The sequence below is a fragment of the Panthera leo genome, chromosome E1, assembly GCF_018350215.1.
Source record: "Panthera leo isolate Ple1 chromosome E1, P.leo_Ple1_pat1.1, whole genome shotgun sequence".
NCBI lineage: Eukaryota > Metazoa > Chordata > Mammalia > Carnivora > Felidae > Panthera > Panthera leo.
Window position 1 is genome coordinate 8,750,041 of NC_056692.1, and position 18,921 is coordinate 8,768,961.

An 18,921-nucleotide genomic window follows, 5' to 3' on the forward strand; every position below is an offset into this window, starting at 1 on the left:
CTTAAGAATGTCCCTCAGGGCGCCTGGGTGGCTCAGTCGGTTATGCACCGACTCTTGATTTCGGCTCAGGTCATGATCTCATGGTTCGTGAGTTTGAGTCTTGAGTAGGGCTCTGCACTGATGGTGTAGAGTCTGCTTGGGATTCTCTGTCTCCCTCTGTCTGCCCCTCCCCTGCTCACGTTCACTCTCTCTCCCTCAAAAATTAAAAAAAAAAAGTTTCTAATTAGCCTCCTTTGCTTTGCATTCAGATTCTTTCTATTTAAATAGTTGTTCTGTATGAAACTCGTAACGGTTTTACCAATGGTGAAATTAATTACAGATGCATTGATAGGAGGTTGGCTTCTACAGGTGAAGGGAAACATAATTCAATAGGCAATAACCTCAGTAATTCAACCAGTGGGTTACAATCATACAAATACGTAGTGTTTTTTCATCAAAAGGTCTTATATTTACCTGAAGAGGGGCTTCTGTCTCCATCAAGGCCCTCTCCAATTTTTTCTTAACATCAGTGAGTGCATTTGTCTCTCCAATCATTGCATCCAACTCATGAGTGATCTCAGATTTCCAAAATCCTATGTCATTGACTCGTTCTCCCAAATTTTGCGTGGAGTCTGCCTGAGTTTTTCTTGTGTGTTGATACTTGTCTTGAATCAGGCGAGACGTATCTACCCTTAGCCTCTCGGAATTATGTCGGGAAGTGTCGGATTCGAGATAGTTGGTTAGATTGGACCTATACCAGTCATCAGGAGTATACCTTGTGAAGAGAGTGGTTCGGTTGGAAACAAAGGGGAGCATGGTATTGTCGCACACCTTCTGAGATCTGGTGCAGTACGGGCCCAAGGTTGGTGAGTTGGAGGCTACTTTGTAGTACGTGCTTGGTCTCCAAGGAAGGCTCAAGGGATGGGTTACATTGTTGTGGGGGAAGCGGTCCCTGTAGCTGGATGCCAGAGTACTGACGGCTGGTAGAAAATTGGTCGGTGTTGGTTTGGGATGGGCGTAAGTTGCCGTTAACGTGGAACCTAGAGGCTCCATGATGCTCAGACACAGTTTGTAAATCTCTCTGTTTAAAGGGGGGGGGGGGGTAACATAAAAATAGACAGTCACATAAATTCATCTTTGGTGAAAATTTGAAAATTAAAAGCCACATTTGACTTAGTTTTAGTAGCAGTGCTCCCTAACATATTAGGTGTCTGTTCTAATTCGACAGCCACCTTTACCGGCGATAATATGCTCCAAAAGGATTTTTTCCCATCTCTGTTTCTAGAATACACTAAAATCACAGTTTTTAGATGAGCCATCTGAGTTGCTGAATTTTTTTTAATTATGATTTAAATTTATTATCTTGTAACAAATCTACATGAAGAGCCTGAAATACGCATTTTAACAGACAGGGATTCAAATCTTGGCTCTGCTATTTACTAGCTGTGAGGCACTGGGCAAGTTACTTAAACTCTCTGTGCCTCAATTTCCTCATCTCTAAATTGGCAATAATAATAGCGCTTAATTCTCTGGACTGTTAGGAGAGGTGTTAATAAAAACGGGTTGCCTGGCAGAACCCCTCACACCAAGAGATCCTAAATGAGCACACGGTTTGGGTAACAACCGTGTGCTTGGTTTGCAAACACAGCTCAAGGCAGGTGCCTAGCTCCCTTTTCCTGGCAACTTGCCACCTCAAGGCACCTCCAGTATAGACATTCTAGGGCAATTGTGAAGCCCAAGCAAGACAATGGTAAGTATTTGGATTGCTTAGCACAGTTCTGGGCACAAATTCAATGTTCGATAAATGTTAGCTTTTTCAACTACCAATACAAAAGAGTATATAAAGTAAAAGATAAATATCCATCCATCCCCCCAAGTAGACATTGAATGGTTCATTAATTGTTGTTTCTTTCCAGATTTTTCCTATTCATATGCCAACATATGTATCATTTTTTTTAATGTTTATTTTTGAGAGAGAGAGAGCGCGTGAGCAGGGGAGGGGCAGAGACAGAGAAGGAAACAGAGAATCAGAAGCAGGCTCCAGGCTCCGAGCTGTCAGCACGGAGCCCGACGCGGGGCTCGAACTCACACCTGGTGAGATCATGACCTGAGCCGAAGTCGGATGCTTAACTGACCAAGCCACCCAGGCGCCCCACCATCTGCATCGTTTTTAAAGCTACTTTAAACCTGCATCTACTTATATCCCATTTGTACATACGAACAGAGCTTTTTAAATTTTTTTTTAACGTTTATTTATTTTTGAGACAGAGAGAGACAGAGCATGAACAGGGGAGGGGCAGAGAGAGAGGGAGACACAGAATCTGAAGCAGGCTCCAGGCTCTGAGCCATCAGCCCAGAGCCCGATGCGGGGCTCGAACTCACGGACCATGAGATAGTGACCTGAGCTGAAGTCAGACGCTTAACCGACTGAGCCACCCAGGCGCCCCTTTTTTTTTAAATTTTTTTTAACATTTATTTATTTTTGAGACAGAGAGAGACAGAGCATGAACGGGGGAGGGGCAGAGAGAGAGGGAGACACAGAATCGGAAGCAGGTTCCAGGCTCTGAGCCATCAGCCCAGAGCCCGATGCTGAACAGAGCTTTTTAAATACAAATATTGAATTACCTTAATCATTTTATGTATCATTTAGAGCACACATTTTTAAAAATATATGTTTCTGACTTCTCTCCCTCTTAGAACATAGAGCTCCACTTCCTCCTGCTTACCCCTTGAAAAGTAGTCTATTGTTTGGAACTTTTGATCGTTATTAGTCCAGAAAGGCAAGATGCCGTAGTCTGTGACATACTTTCCAGCATCTAAATGTCATTCTACTTGGGGGTCAGTGTCTATGGACCCATTCACTGAAAAGGAAAAATAAATCAGATCCAATTCCATACCCGTCTTGGGAAAAAAAAAAAATATTCGATGATTATTTCAATAGCTATGTCTTGAGGCCTTTGGCCCCCAAACCACAAAATTATCTATTTGTAGAATTGTGGTCAAATCAAAATGCACTCGTTCCACATGTGGTGAAACAGCTGCCCACTGCCAGTGGTGGTGGCCCACACAACCCTACCTTCCTGACTTTTTCCCAATTCTTCCCTCCCTCAGTGCCCAAACACCTGGTACTGGCCAAGCCTAGAAGCATGATGGTGAAAAAGAAACCTTAATAATCAGTCACATCTCTTCACCTCCGTTTGAAAGCTAAACGCTGTTTTTCGGAAGAGCAAATTCAGAGCAACTCGAGCCCTTCGGGTCCCCATGGCTACTTTCAGTTCTAAACTCTTCTCCAGTCAAATCTAGAAATAATCTTGTCATCTTTCCTTCAGCAAGAAGCTTCAAGCAGGCACTGGACCCCTCTTACTTGGATTTTCTTAATTCTTGACAATAAAAGCTAGCGACTCCCTTGGTCCTTCAACCGAGGAATTCCAAGAGTAGAATTACCACATATGTTTGCCCAGCACCTATTATGTTGAGGTCCTGAGGCATCTAAACCCATGTTTGTCAAACCATGAGTCATCTACTCTGAGTGGTGATTTTTGAAATGCTGAGGTTCATAACCCAGAGGAGACGTACGGATGGAGAAATTCAATACAGTTTACAAAAGTTTCCAGTGCTATATTTTTAAATTAGGGATGGGACGTAATTTAAAAATCTGGAATCTGATGCATAAAGCTCAGTTGTTTAATGTTCACAGATGTAGAGCTCCTCGTGGGTGGCAGTAAGTTTCACACGGAGACACAATATTCTACATGATACACAATGTTCTATACAGTCACACAACAGAAGTTCTAGCTCCAGTCAGCCATCTCAAAAGTCATTCAGGAGGACCAACCAAAAGACGACAGCATGGCAACATCTTCTATTTCGAATCATTATTGGTCAAAGAAACTGAGAGTGTCATGGCCTAAGCGATATTTAAAAATTCAAAATAGACTTTCGCCTCCAACTATGATAGAGTAATAAAGACTAGACTTAGGCTCTTACATCTAAAAAACTAGACCAAATATATGAAACACCTGTTTTCAGACACTGGACAATAAGCAGCACGAGACTCTGATTCCTGAGAGAAGAGAAACAAATAAGGCAAGCCTTCTGATTGTCCTGGCATTCTGCCTGGAGGCAACTTCCAGATTATGGGAAAAACAGATGAAAACGGATCAGAGCCTGTCAACATGTGTGAGTCGAGGAGGAGATCAGAACTTTGAGAAGCTGACACAGCTGGAAGGTGTGAAGCAGGATTCCAGAATAAGTCAAGCTCCCTAAGTCTATGTAGGCATCCGCTTGAGTTTTTGCTGAGCACCAGGCTGTACATACATCAAGGGATGCTCCACCAACTTTGGCAAAGAAGGATGCCAGGGTTGTTACTGAACAATTTCTAGAGATCACAGAGGGTGGAGAGACATTTTGAACTCAGACCAATCAGCGTGGAGAGTTGTTGATGATAATCTGGAGCATTCCATGGAGACCCAGAGGAGTCACACGTTAGAGACGAGGCTGACCCATCTCTGGAATGAAAGTACTGAAGAGTCATTCTAGCAAAGCTTAAAAAGAGGCCTCAAAGGGATCAAATTAACCTGCAAGTAATTTGATGGCCTGATGACATCAAGACATTCATGTATGTAACCTAACAATGTCCAGCATTGAATCAAAATTACCAAACATGCCAAGTAGCAGAAAAATGTGACATATGATTAGGAAAAAAAAAAATCAGTCAACAGGAAAGATGTGGTAGAACAAGGAAACAACATGGAAGTAGTTAAAGGAAAACAAGAACGTAATGAAGAGAGACGTGGAGGATTTTTAAAAGAACCAAATGTAACTTTAGGAATAAAACATAAAATATGTTCTCATACAGTATATACTTGAACAATTCCACTAGATGGGATTAACAGCAAATTAGACATAGTCTAGTCAGTGAGTTCAAATCTAATCAAACCAAAGTACAGGCTTTTTTAACTTAAAAGAGAGAGAGAGACAGAGAGAATCTTCGGGAACCTAGGCATATCATCAAGTGTTAGACTAAACCATGTACTTGGGAATGTCATATAGAAAGGGGAGACAGAAAAATATTTGAAGAAATAATGGCTGTATATTTTCCAAATTTGATGAAAACTATAAATTCCCAGGTCCAAGAAGCTCTAAACACTCCAAGAGGGTAAACACACCCTATACACATGCACACAGATGCACACACAACACTACCATCATCATCGCCACACCCACCCTCACCTCAAAGATCATCATAATCAAATTGCTGAAAATCAACGATAAAGAGAAAAACTTGAATCAGAGCAAAAAGACACACCACAAAGACATGAACAAAGGTAAGAATTAGTGCAAAATTCTTGTCAAAAACTATGCAAGCCAGAAGACGATCGAACAACATCTTTAAGTGGCTGGGAGAAAGTGTAGGCCTACAACTGTATATCCAGTGGAAGCATCCTTCAAAGATGAAGGTGGGGTAAAATTTTTTCATGAAAACAAAAGCCAAGGGCATTGATCATCAGCAGAACTGCACTGAAAGAACTGTTAAAAGAAATTCCTCAGGCAAAAGGAAATGATACCAGATAGAGACTTGGATCTACACAAAGAAATTAAGTATCGGAAATGGTAAGTATGTGTGCTAATATAAAAGATATCCTTTCGTAACTTTTAAATTTCTTTAAAAGACGGTTGTGTAAAGTGAAATAACAAAAAATTACTGTGGGGTTTGTAGCAAAAATAGAAATAAATTATATGGTCATAATAGCACACATGATGGAGAGCTGAAATGGAAATGTCTTACTGCAAGGGTCATAGCTAAAATGGAATAATGTTATTTAAACATGTACTTCAATAAGTTTAAGATACAGATTGTAAAATTTAGAGCATCAGTTCCCAAGATATGACCCAAGAACCCACAGACTTGCTTGAAACTTTCTCAGGGATGACAAGGTCAAATTGTTTTCATAGTAAATACTCAGGTGCTGTTTTCTTTTCTCACTCTCATTCTCTCACAAGATTTACAATGGAGTCTTCCAGAAGTGATGTGATATGTGATATCACAACAGACTGAATACAGTAGACAGGAGAACCCAGCTTCTAAGACAGAGATCAAAGAACTTTGCCAAAAATGTAAAACAATGCTACTCTTCTCACCAGATGATCTTTGTTCCAGAAACATAGCTTTTTAATAAAACATATTATTTATGTTACTCTATAATGAGTTGTATACTTATTTTTTTAAAAAATAATATTTTTAACTTTTCAATTTAATTTCTAATATAGTAAATATAAATAGGTGCGATCCACATAAACTAAAGCTCTTTGAGGTCCTCACCATGAGGTTATTTGAGTATAAAGGGGTCCTGACCTGGAACACTGTCTAAGAAAGAAATAGAGTTAAAACTAATCAGCTAATAGGATGGGGGGAAATGGAAGACTTAAAAAGATGCATAATTAATCCAAGAGAAAAGAGACAAAAATAAGACAAAGAGAAAACAAATAGCAAGATAGTAAGCAAAAAACCCCACCACACTGATAATTATATTCACAATAAATAGTTTAAACAATCAAATTAAAAGGCACAGATTCTTAAGCTGGTTTTTATCAAGGAATATTGAACTATATGCTTTCTCAAAAAAAACCACTTTAAATATAAAACACAGATAAGTTAAAAATAAAAGTATAGAAAAAGATGCAATGTAAACACAAATCAAAAGAATTCTGAAGTGGCTATATTAATAACAAACCAAGCAGACTTCAGAACAGTAGATATTATCACAAATAAAGAGAGAAATAAGGAGACAAGTATTAATCAAAGAGATGTAACGATCTTCAATGTCTATGTAACCATCAATAAAATTTTAAACACATAAAGCAAAAACTGGCAGAACTAAAATGAGAAATAGATCCACAGCTATGGTCAGATATTTCAACACTCAACTGTTAGTAATTGTTAAAAAAAATAGAAAATTGGTTGATAAATAAGTTATTTGGACCGTATAACTAACTGGACATAATTTGCCTCTATAGAACATACCATTCAAAGCAGCAGATTCTTTGTATCTATATGAGATGATAGATATTAACCAAATATTGTGGTAATCATTTCACAACACATGTAAGTTAAGACATTATGCTGTATACCTTAAACTTATATAGTGTTATATTTATTTCAATTTGGCTCAATAAAACTGAAAGAAAAAATATCTTTAAACAGCAGATTACATACTATTTCCAACTGCACAGAATATTCACCAAGGTAGACCATATACTGACCATTGAACAAGTTCTCAATAAACATAAAATACTGAGATGATACAGAATATGTTCTCTGACCATATCAAACTAAATTAGAAATCCATAATAGAAAGATATTTGGAAATTTCTCAAATCGTAGGAAATTAACACACTTCTACTTATCCTCTAGGTCACTGAAGAAATCACATGGGGAACTAGAAAATATTTTGAACTGAATGAGAATAAAAACAGAGCACGTCAAAATTGTGAGATTCAGCTTAAACAGTGTTTAGTGATTTTTCAGTGATTATTCTAGAAAATAAGAATTAGCTAAAATCAGTGCTCTCCACTTTATTCTTAATAGTGGGGTGGGGAGGATGGAAGCAAAGTAAAGCCAAAGTAGAAGGAAAGAAATAATAAGAAGAGAACAATCAATGAACTAGAAACCAGACAAACAGAAAAACAAAAGCAGTGAAATTCTAACAATAAAATGGATAAACCTCTCACCAGACTGATCAGGATAAAAAGGGATGAAAAATTACCAACATCAAGAATGAAATAGAGGTATTGCCATACACCCTGCCCACATTAGACCATTAATAAAGCAATGTTACTGACAACTTTATGCCAAGGAATTTGGCAACAGAGATGAAATGAACAAAATTCTTTAAACATACAAACAACCAAAACTGACTAAAGAGGAAACTGATCACCTGAATAGCCCTCTGGTAGTTAAAGGAACTCCATCTATAGTTTAAAATCTTTCCTCAAAGGAAACCTCATACCTAGATGGATTTGTTGATGAATTCTACCAAACTTTTAAGGAGGGAATAATACCTCAGTTTTTAAAAAGCCTATAGCTTACTTTGATGATGTGCCTTTGACAACATTTAAATCTCTAAATTCTAACTCAGGCACATCTTAACAGGGCTCGTGCAGCACATAGTAAGATAATCAGCTGATGCTATAAATGTCTCCTATTTGCAAGTAAACCGAGCAAATTCTTTGGAAAAATGACCGAAAATAGCTGTGGAAAAATTCAGACCCTAAATTATGCGATTGTTTTTTTTTTTATTATACTTTTAGGCATGACTGAAAAACATTTTAAGAAATGAAGTCAAATACAGTGTTTGACTATATTTATTTAATGTGGAGGCAATAGTTATTTACCTACTGGGGAAAAAAATGCTATAATTGTCTTCTATAAATATTAACATGCCAAAAATACAATCAATCACACAAAGATTGTTAAGTACTGGGAGGCTCCACTGACAATCCAAAAGATGACCTTCGGTTGGATAAACATATTTTATTAGCATATTTAGGGAAGACTTTAAACTCATAAATATTTTAAGGTATAAAAATCTGTAGATCATCTTCTGCAGAAGATATGACAAGTAGAGTGGGAGTACATGACTTGCTTCACACTCTGCCTCAGATCAGTGACCAAGATAGGCTTGAAATAATCACATACAGTCCCCCTTAGCCCCCTTGGTCATAGCCATCTCATGACTGCCAGTTTCAAACTGGAACAGAAAGAAAACACTGCCCCCAATACATTAATGAGCAGCAGAATTTTAAACAAATTGTATCAGATTTCAGCATTAAAGCAGTTTCTTTTTAAGCAGATGTTAAAGAAGGCAGGAAAAGCGAAATAATCTTTCTTCCAAAAAAAAAAAAAAAATGTTGAATAAGGCACTCCCGTCACCGAGAGTGGAAATATACGTGAGGATACACTGGAGAGCTATGGGGCAGTCTCTAGTAAAGTTGAAAAAGCACTTTCCCCTGGGGCCTGGGTGGCTCAGCCAGTTAAAGGGTCCAACTCTTGATTTCAGCTCAGGTCATGATCTCACAGTTGGTGAGTTCAAGCCGCATATCAGGCTCTGCACTGTGGAGCCTGCTTGGGATTCTGTCTCCCTCTCTCTCTCTCTGCCCTTCCCCCACTCACTCCCTGTCTCTCTCTCTCTCTCTCAACATAAATAAAAATATACTTTAAGAAAAAGAAAAAAGAAAAGAAAAGACACCTTCCCTATGATTCAGCAATTCAACTTTTTGATATATACCTAGAGAAAGTTGAGTGTGTACACAATTAGAATGTACAAGAATATGTTTCTAACAATTTTTAAAAGCAAACGGTCGAAAAGTCTATCAACAGGAGTATGCACACATTATCAGTAGGAAGTTCATAAAGCATTATCACAGGGCAGTTAAAATGCATGACCTAGAGCATGTAAAGCATGACACCATTATATAAACTTGAAAAATAACACCATACGTTCATTTTTGGACAAATACATAAGTAGTAACGGTATAAAAATACACAGAGTATAAGTAAACACTAAATTCTGGTAGGTACGTCTGCTGGGACGACCCCTCCAGGGTCCCCTTCCCCAGTGAGGCCCCAACCTCTGACCTCAGCATTTGGGAGCAATGGAAACCAGACAGGAAAGGAAAAGAGGGGACGCGATTCCCAAGGGGGTACATAGGAGGGAGGCCTCATGATGGATGCATGGATGCTTGAATGCTCTACTTACCGCGGAAAATATTTCATTTTAAAAAGAAAAGAGTTGGGGCGCCTGAGTGGCTGGGTCGGTTAAGAGTCCGACTCTTGCTTTCGGCTCAGGTCATGATTTCACCGTTCTTGGGATGGAGCCCCACATCGGGCTCTGCAGTGACAGCACAGAGCCTGCTTGGGATTCTCTCTCTCTCTCCGTCTCTCTCTCTCTGCCCCTCCCCTGCTCATGCTCTCTCTCTCTCAAAATAAACATTTAAACATAAATAAATAAAAAGAAAAAGGAAACAGCAGAATATTTTTATCAGAAACCCAAAACACTTTGCCTAGTAGTGAAACAATTTGCTTGCCTTTTTTCACAGTGACCAGACAACTAATTTTAACCCATTTCTAAAATGCTTACCTGCATCATTATAAGCATCCAGGGGGGAAACATAAAGGGACTTGGTCTAAACGGTCAAAACACAAGAGCTTCATGGTCAGAGCAGGAACACAAATGGCCACAGGCCGCGGGAGAACACCTGCCTTGATGGGAACCTCAGGAACCCTCTCTGAGCGGCCAGGTGTTTGTAGGGCCCTCCCCTTGGTGGCACTTAGAAACCCGGCTAATGAAGCAGGACACAGCGCGACAGTGGAACCGCACAGCACTGAGAAATCACACGAGGGAGCACAGGGGCGGGGGGGGGGGGGGGGGGGGGTCGGACGCCCCTTTGCTGGTTCCTTATTTAGAAATAACTCCTCAATCCTTGCAGAGCATGAGAAAGGTAAGTTGCAAAGGCACCGGGTAGGGGTTGGGTAGTGGGTACCAGTGGGTTTGGACGGTTTCTATTTTGAGGGGTGGGAGCAGGGAGGTGCAGGTGGGGGAGAGGAATTCCAGGGTTTCCACTTCACCCCCAATTCTGAGGTCAGACGTTGGGGCCTCACTGGGGAAGGGGACCCTGGAGGGGTCGTCCCAGCGGCACGCAGGAGCCGGGGAGACCACTCACCTGTCGGCGCGCAGTCCCGCCTTTGGGGGCTGGGACCCCTACCGGTCCGGCCCTGGCCCCGCCTTGCCCACCTGTGACGTCAGCGCCCGCGGACCACTCAACGGCCGCCCCTGCCGGCTCTCCGGGAGCTGATTGGCCCGTAGGAGGAGGGGCGGGCGGCGGGCGCGGGAGGAACCCTGTGGCTGGCGGTTGCCATGGACGCTCTCGCGCCTAGTAACCACGGCTCCCTGGGAGACCTGCTGGGTCCCGGGGGTGACCGGGTGAAGCGCCACTCAACGGAGAGGCCAAGGTGATTCCCCCGCCTTTCCTGCGGCACCTGAATCGGAACTCTCCAGCTGCAGGGGACTTGGTGGCCCGTTCTACGTGCAGGATACGGGCAGGACTCCACATTCGCACCTGTCCTCTGTCTAGCAGAGCCTTCTCCCTTGGTGGCATTATCTAGTGATCCTCCCCTCCTTCCTCACTCTAAGGAAAAGATTTGGGCTCTCTCTCTCTCTCTCTCCCTCTCGCAAATATTTCCGTAAACAGTAGCCTGCCCTATTTCACCCAGGCACTGGGTCACCTGTCTTCCATATATCACTATTCACCCGTGCAACTTCCTTCCAACCATGCGGTAGGAATTTACGTTTTACACACACACAAAAACTTCAGGCCTGGAGAAGTTATCTGACATAGGCAAGGCCCCCCAAACAGTAAGTGGCAGAAGTCCCACTAAAACTCAGATCTGTCAGACTTCAAGGAGCTCTTTTCTACAAGGCAACCGTCTTAATGGGTGAACAGTGAGGCCAGGGAGTTACTGTTAACGCTAAAGGAAAAAAAAAAAAAAAAAACCCGGTTAAACATTCTTGGTTGGTCTGGGAATCCCCGCGTGACATCCCACCAAAGGGTGACACCAGGGGACTTGCTGCCAGGGTAAGGCATCATCAGGCTGGCCCTTGGCAGACCTTAGTGAGGTGACTAAAGGTTAGGGACCTCAGCTCTGCCCCTTCAGAGACGTGAGTCTGTCTGTTTTCCAGGTTGATTAGAGGCCAACTCACGTGAACTGAACTAGAAAATCTGTTCCTCCGCCAGTGTCTCCACTAAAGCAACACAGCAGGTCTGACCATGGATACAAACCCAGAATATTATCCCCGAGTAGGAAAACCACAGACGGCATCCAATGATCAAAAGCTGCTCATCAGCCCAGCCACAGAACTAGACAGGACGAGTCTGGGCCCCCAGACCCCACCAGGGCACCAGGGCTCCCCCAACCCTCTCCTGTCCTCCTATGTTCCTTACCAGCGACTCTTTCTATTTCTTGCCTAACACACATTTTACCCCGAGCTACCTTTTTTTGAAACTACCTTGTCTCACGAATAGTGTGCATTTTGTATTAATTCTCAGAATTCTGGCCTGCGGGCCATAGACTCAGTAGATGCTACATTGACCTTCAACTCATCAACACACCCCTGTGAGGAAGGTACTGCAGCCCAGCACACATCAATACCTGCTGAAGACCTGGGGAGTCGCTTTCTGTAACAACAGGTAAGGCAGGCACGGGGGCGAAGGTCCCCTGTTCGGAGGCTTTAAAGCCATCTTTTATAGGATAACACCTTTAATAAGGCAGTCTGAATAACTTTGACACCATCTAGAAGGGAGGGCGAGTGGCCCACAGATCAGGATTCAATGGCTGGTCCAAGAGAGCTTAAACACAACCTCCTCAAGGTTCTGGGATCAGAGTCTTTGCAGAAGATGCTTGCTTGTCAGCACAAAAGCCAACGGAACCACAAGAGAACGGGCTTAGAAAGCTAGTGCCGGGCCACGGCTGCTTTGTGAGATCCTTTCAAAGTCGAAGATCACGAAGGGGTCGCGGACAAGCTTCTGTTCATCCTGGAGGGCAGAGCAGGAGACGGGGTGGGAAGCTTGTCAAACATGAGCGGGAGTGAGAAAGTAAGCAGGGACCCCCATCACAGACCGCCGCTTCCGTCCCCAGAGGGGCAGCCCTTGGAGGCTGGGATGGAATCTTAGGGCTCCTTTCCTCAGCCCTTTAGCACGGAAAAAACAAAAGTCTTACTGCATGAGATGGGTGTTTCCCAAAGTGTGTTCCCCAGACCATTAAAGAGGCGATTGGTCAACTCAGAACGCTTGTTACCATCTCCAAGAACACTAACTGTTCCACGGAACACAGTTTGGGCAACACTGGCTTAACATTAAATGTGTCCCCAAAATACGCTTCAGTGAGAGAAAGAAAAATCCATGTGCATGTCTAGCTAATTGCAGACCTTCTCCAAAGCAGTTGAAAAATACCTGGTTTATCTGTGTATCCAGTGAAAGGTTCTAAGTCAGTTGAGGCTTGAAGGCAGTTCCCCATCTGACTATACTGTCTAGGAGTGCAGGGGTGGGGGGGGGGGGTTGGGGGGGGGGGGAGGAGAAGCCAAAGGGTGGCACATGGAAAAAAAGATGGAAGAAGGACCCACAGAGAGGGAGAGAGAGAGTAAGGAAGTGAAAGAGGTGTATGGGGGTGTGAGTGTGTGGGAGTGAGAATATTTAGGAAAATTAAACAGACAAATATATGATTCCACTCATTTGTGGAATTTAAGAAACAAAACAGATGAACGTAGGGGAAGGGAAGGAAAAATCGAAACACAGAAGGAGGCAAACCGGAAGAGACTCTTAAGTACGGAGAACAAACTGAGGGCCGCTGGACGGGTGTTGGGTGGGGGAGGGGCTAAATGGGGGATGGGCATTAGGCGGGCACCTGTTGGGATGAGCACTGGGTGTTACACGTGAGTGATGAATCCCTGGGTTCTACTCCTGAAACCCATCCTACGCGGTATGTTAACTAACCTGAATTTAAATGTTAAAAACGTAAAAACAAAAAACATTTGCACTCAGGAAAATAAAAGAGAGTATGTTACCTTTATATCCGGCTGTCTCTTTAACCGGCCCGCTCTTTCTAAATTCTTTTCATTCCGTTAGTCCATCTAATGGCTATTTAGGTGGGGAAATCGGAAGCATCGCGTTGTAAAAAACGTGAGAGCCGAAGTCCTAGGATAACGTAAGTCCTGAAGTGCGGTCTAAAATTACAGAGTAGTGTAAATCTTGACCTGCGTCCCCCGCCATTCGTTCTCAGGAAGGACGGAGACACAGATTTGCAACATTTTTTTTCAAACTCGCACCGCCCCTATCGACGGCTTGCCTTTATTTTCCTTGAGCGCTGGGCTGACTATGGGTGCTTGTGGAAGATGCACCGTCAACCTGTGAACTGGATAGGAGATCCACGTTGACTCGAGGCACAGAACACAGCACTCACACTTACAGAAAAGGGCTTCACAAGGCACTGGTTGGGCCATGTGAGTGCGGGACGCATTCGTTGAGAATTTTATCGTTTACAACCGCAGGAAGGCGAGATCAGCCGCCGCTGTTGTGTTTTGCTTACGTTACTAAGCTATTTGTAGGTAGGGGTGTGTATCATCTAAGCTTTTTCAACCGAATAGACTTTGTCATAGCCTGGAATTTGCAGGGCACGCCCTGTGGGGAGTGGAGTACCTGGGGAGAGCCGAAGACACATAGACCCTACCAAGTTTAAACACCATCTTCTACTCCCTTGTGTAGCAGGTGGCGAGCTGTGATTCTAGAAGCTACGTGCCTCACCGAGTGTCCCATTTTGGGGTGGCCTCCTGATCCAGTGGGACAGGCTCCCACAGGGCTCTCTTTCCTTGTGTTTCCATCAGAGTCATTGTCGCCTTGTCACATGCTTTTACATATCGTCTCTCCCGTGAGACTGTGAGCCCTTTGGGGACGGGGCTGATGTTCTTCCAGCCGTGGTCCCCAGAACCATTTTTGACGTCACTCTTGTCGTTGAGTGAAGTTCCAACACACATCCCCGTGCTTGTCTTACCTGTTCACATAAATGAAGATGCCGACCGACATTCAGGTTGGAGCTTCCTCGTTCATCAACCGCAGCCGTAGGCTGCCCAGAGACAGAAGAGTTTAGCGAAAAATCAGTGGAAAGCACTCTGTGAAAATCAATTGGCTCTATGGAACTTACAACACAGAGTATCGTATATCATTATCATTTGTAAATTGTGAGCTATACATCCTTTATATCATTCAAGTATATAATAAATTTGTGTGTATGTGTGTATAGGAATACACTTTACCCCAAGAGCCAACGGTTGAATATTTGTATCCCCGTGAGTGGGTCCCTGTTCATATCTCTAAAGAGATTACCATCCGATGGGACACGGGAAAGCCCGGATGGTGCGGGCTCCAGTGTGGGGAGAGTCCCCAAAAGAGGGAACGCACAGTCAGCCAGGGACTCCTGAAAGCTTAGCTTCTAGGTGACACAGAATACTGCCGCTCCTCAAACTGAGGAGAGTTTGCGGAAATAAAAATGGAGCCGGCTCTATAGACAGACGTGCTGTGTTTGTATCAGGTATTTGAAGCGGTATTTCTCAGTGATTAATAAGGAAGTTAATTTCTCTTTGCTGACATGGTTGAAAAGAGTTCCTCCTTTCTTCCTACACTGAAAAGAGCCAGAGTCTGGTGAACGTGACCTTATCTGCTGTGTGTCGGCCTTTGATGTATGTTGGCCTCGGTTGGCCATTTCTGCAGGTGCCATACTGTAGACACAGGCCCTAGACACACGACTGCACGTTTTACGACCCGAACCTAAGCTCCCGGCTCGTTGGGTCGTCGTCACAGTCAGGCAATGTGGGGAAGACTTCAGTCAGCTTATGGCGTCAGCCACGACCGCAGCGCTCTGGTGAAGAGAGCCTCTCTAGCACATTCTTCAGCTGGCTGTAGCAGATGATGTCAGTGCTACAGTCCGCAGTCCGTCAGATGCTTTGACCGTTTCGTGAGCACAGCCTGTCAGAGCGCTGTCACTCGCAACACTGGGCTTTACATCTCCCTGAAGAAGGACTGCCTTCTGGCTGCCAGCAGCTACCTTGCCTGCAGAAGAAATGCTAGAAATGTCTAGGAGTTTGTGCCTCAGGCCAACCGTTACCCAAGACTAATGAGTTCACGGGGATGAATGTCCCAGTTGCCTTGCCCTGACTGGGACGACTCTGAGGTGGGACCTACCCTATCTCCAGAGCTCCCCCTGAGGCACTGAACCGAACCCCCCTTCCTGGGGACTTGGCTAGATATTGTACCCCTCCTCTCCTGACTTCCCGACTAGATGTCTAGATCTCACTTCCTCATTTCTCTACTAGTTTTTCCAGGGGAACACTTTCTGAATAAGTCACTTTCACACTAATCCTCAGGGTCGGCTTCTACGGAACCCAACCTATGACAGTGGCCATGGTTCCTATGATGGGCTCTCTACTCCCATCCAGCACTCTCCCTGGCCACAGCTGATTGGACCACAAGTGGGCACCTCGCTCAAAGGTAGCCCATCTGTAGTCTGGCCAGAAGACTGAGGTAGCCTAGCACCAGACCCAATCAAGGCAGAGCCTCTCTCTTGGAAAGTTTGGTTTTGAGTCACGCAGAGAGTATTTGAGTCGGCATGTTTGATGCTGCGAAATTCTGGCTGACGTTCATACATGTGGACTGCCAGGGAGGAACAACACAGTCCTGTCATTGAGACGCTACCGTATCCTCAGCGACTCTCCAGTTTGCAAACATTTTCCCATTTCCGTGAGATTTCTTATTTCTACCTGCCTCTCCTTCCTGCCGCCCTCAGCATTCAAGGTAGTTAGCTATCTCTGTTTCCCAAAGAGCCTACAACCCAAGCTGGGAACCACCTCGTCGGTGGCCCCGATGTTCTGGCCACTCATTGCCAAATCCTTCAGGGAGAGTTTCCTGAGAATTATCCAGAAGGCCATGATGATTTTAAATAGGAGCGACTGGAAGCCAAATCAGTGTCCAAATAAGTTGACTAACGGAGATGGGAGGCAATCTGTTTGAGATATTGAAAAGCTGAAAGGAGGCCGACTAGTGTCCGTGCTTGGGTAGAAAAAGCATCTGAATCGTCTTCCGACTTCCATAGCCACTTGCTATGGAAGTGGCTGTCACTGCAGCAAGTTCTGTCACTTGCAGCAACCAAGATGAGACTCCCAAACTAAGGAGGAGACAGAGAGTGGAAAGTCTACCAACCAGGAGGGTGGAGGGAACTATATATAAACCATAAATGTGGAGACCTTTTGGCTTAGAGATGACTCTGGGGGCTTTGGATGCCTTTGGATGCCTTCAGCGATGACAGGACCAGACTAGAATGGAAACTGAGGCACGCCGTCTGGGACTTGCTCCATGTTTGCTCTATGACTAGATTAAAAAGGGCCTTCTGACCTAGCCTGGCTCACCAGGACCCCAAAAAAGAGACAGGAGCACAGAGCAGACATCTTTGTTCACAAGTGGACGTTGAATGATCTTTGAGGGATCAGGCCAGGTAGGGTGTGGAGATGTTGGAATGGAAAGCCAGAATGTTACAGACACGAGCAAATGCAAACAGAATTCAAGCTTGTCGGGAATCAACATCATCCCCCCCCCCCACCCCACACTTCTCTAGAATGCTCATAAAAATACCAAGTGCTCTTCATAGGCCAATAATTAGCTCATCTGAGTCACAATGCACAGCCATCTTTGCTCTGCTAGAACATTCCCAAGTACAGAGCATGACACATCAGAATTGCCCAGAGAGCTTTTAAAATGCAGACTTCAGGCTCTCATCCCAAGGGGATCGGATTCAGTAAGTCTAGGGTGGGGCCTGGGAATCCCTACAAACTTTATTGCAAAGGAGTCTACTTGGATCTGGGCAGTAATACCTTACTTTAATCTTAGGGATTTTTTTTTTATTGACGTATAATGAACATACAGGGTTATGTTAGTTTCAGGTGTAAAATACAATCAGGGGGCGTCTACAGGCAAAGGAGATACTCTGCCTCCTGATTTCTTTTGCTTGCGATGGGTATTTCTAAACTGACATAATCGACATTATAAACAAGTTGTCCTTTCTCCTGCCTGTGAGTGAGATTTTTAAAATAGTTACTTATATTTCGAATTTAAATTAACTTCGTGTTGTTGTTGTTGTCGTTGTCGTTGTTTTTAAGGATCGGAGGAGGAATTTTTGTATCTCTCTTGTATCTCCCTCCCCGGGCCTGGGAGTCTCTCTTGTATCTCCCTCCCCGGGCCTGGGAGACACATCGCCAGCATCCTTCGATGACTCCCCCACACCCCGGAGGCCTGTGAGCATTCACCTCGGAGCTTCATTTCTGCTTCCACACACAGTACTTCTGGGTGAACCCAGCACAGCTCCAAGTTTCCCTGCGGAAGAGTCTTCGAGATTAAAAACAAAAACACAAAAGCAGAGGCGCCTGGCTGGTTCAGTCGGTTAAGCGTCCGACTTCAGCTCAGGTCACGATCTCGAGGTCTGTGAGTTCGAGCCCTGCGTCGGGCTCTGTGCTGATGGCTCAGAGCCCGGAGCCTGTTTCCGATTCTGTGTCTCCCTCTCTCTCTGCCCCTCCCCCACATACATGCTGTCTCTCTCTCTCTCTCTCTCTCTCTCTCTCTTTCTCAAAAATAAATAAACATTAAAAAAAAAAAGCAAATTTCACCATGCCCCAAGATATTCTAATGTCTTCTCATTTACATAAATACCTGGAGCCTGCTTATACGTATCTGCTGGGAATATATGCCTATATGTTCTCCCTTGTCTCTCTATCTCTCTCTGTCTCTGTCTCTGTGTGTATAAGTACACATACGTATGTGTGTATATATATATATGCACATATATATACACATATACACCTATATGTATATACCTGTATGTATGTATATGTATATGTATACACCTATATACATATACACATATATGTACATATATGTACATACGCACCTATGTATATATATACATATACATATATACATATATATACACACACACACATACATACACACCTATATATATATACATATACAGGTGTGTATGTATGTGTGTGTGTGTATATATATATATATATATATATATATATATATATATAGGTGTATATATATATACACATAAACCTATATAGTCTCTCCTTCCTTAGAAATCATTTGAGTCCAAAGTGAAAACCATAAACTCCACACTGTATTACTTCCTACTTCATTCAGAACAACCTGTGGATTGTCAATTAAAAGACAAAGAGAAAAGACAATGACCTGTGTTATCACCTGCAGGCAACCTCAGGCCACCTCCCCACCCCCAGGGACAAGAGGTCTTACTCATAGCTGCCCACGAAACAGGGTCCTCTCCCC

General features: G+C 43.6%; 1 protein-coding gene and 1 long non-coding RNA gene across 2 annotated transcripts in view; one reads left to right on the top strand and one right to left on the bottom strand.

Moving 5' to 3' along the window:
• Positions 1-10,366, bottom strand: part of TEKT3 (tektin 3) — a 34,977-nt gene extending 24,611 nt beyond the window's left edge. Inside the window, exons 1-2 of the mRNA XM_042916747.1 lie at positions 10,119-10,366; positions 454-1,060 (exon numbers count right to left, since the gene is read on the bottom strand). Coding sequence (XP_042772681.1) covers positions 454-1,032 — 579 coding nt within the window. The 5' untranslated portion in view covers positions 1,033-1,060; positions 10,119-10,366. The remainder of the gene's footprint in view (positions 1-453; positions 1,061-10,118) is intronic.
• A 553-nt stretch (positions 10,367-10,919) lies between these two features.
• On the top strand, positions 10,920-18,026 carry LOC122206971. Its single transcript, XR_006196634.1, has 3 exons — positions 10,920-10,990; positions 12,085-12,225; positions 17,736-18,026. It is a non-coding gene; the product is annotated as an uncharacterized LOC122206971 (long non-coding RNA).
• Positions 18,027-18,921: the final 895 nt, after the last annotated feature.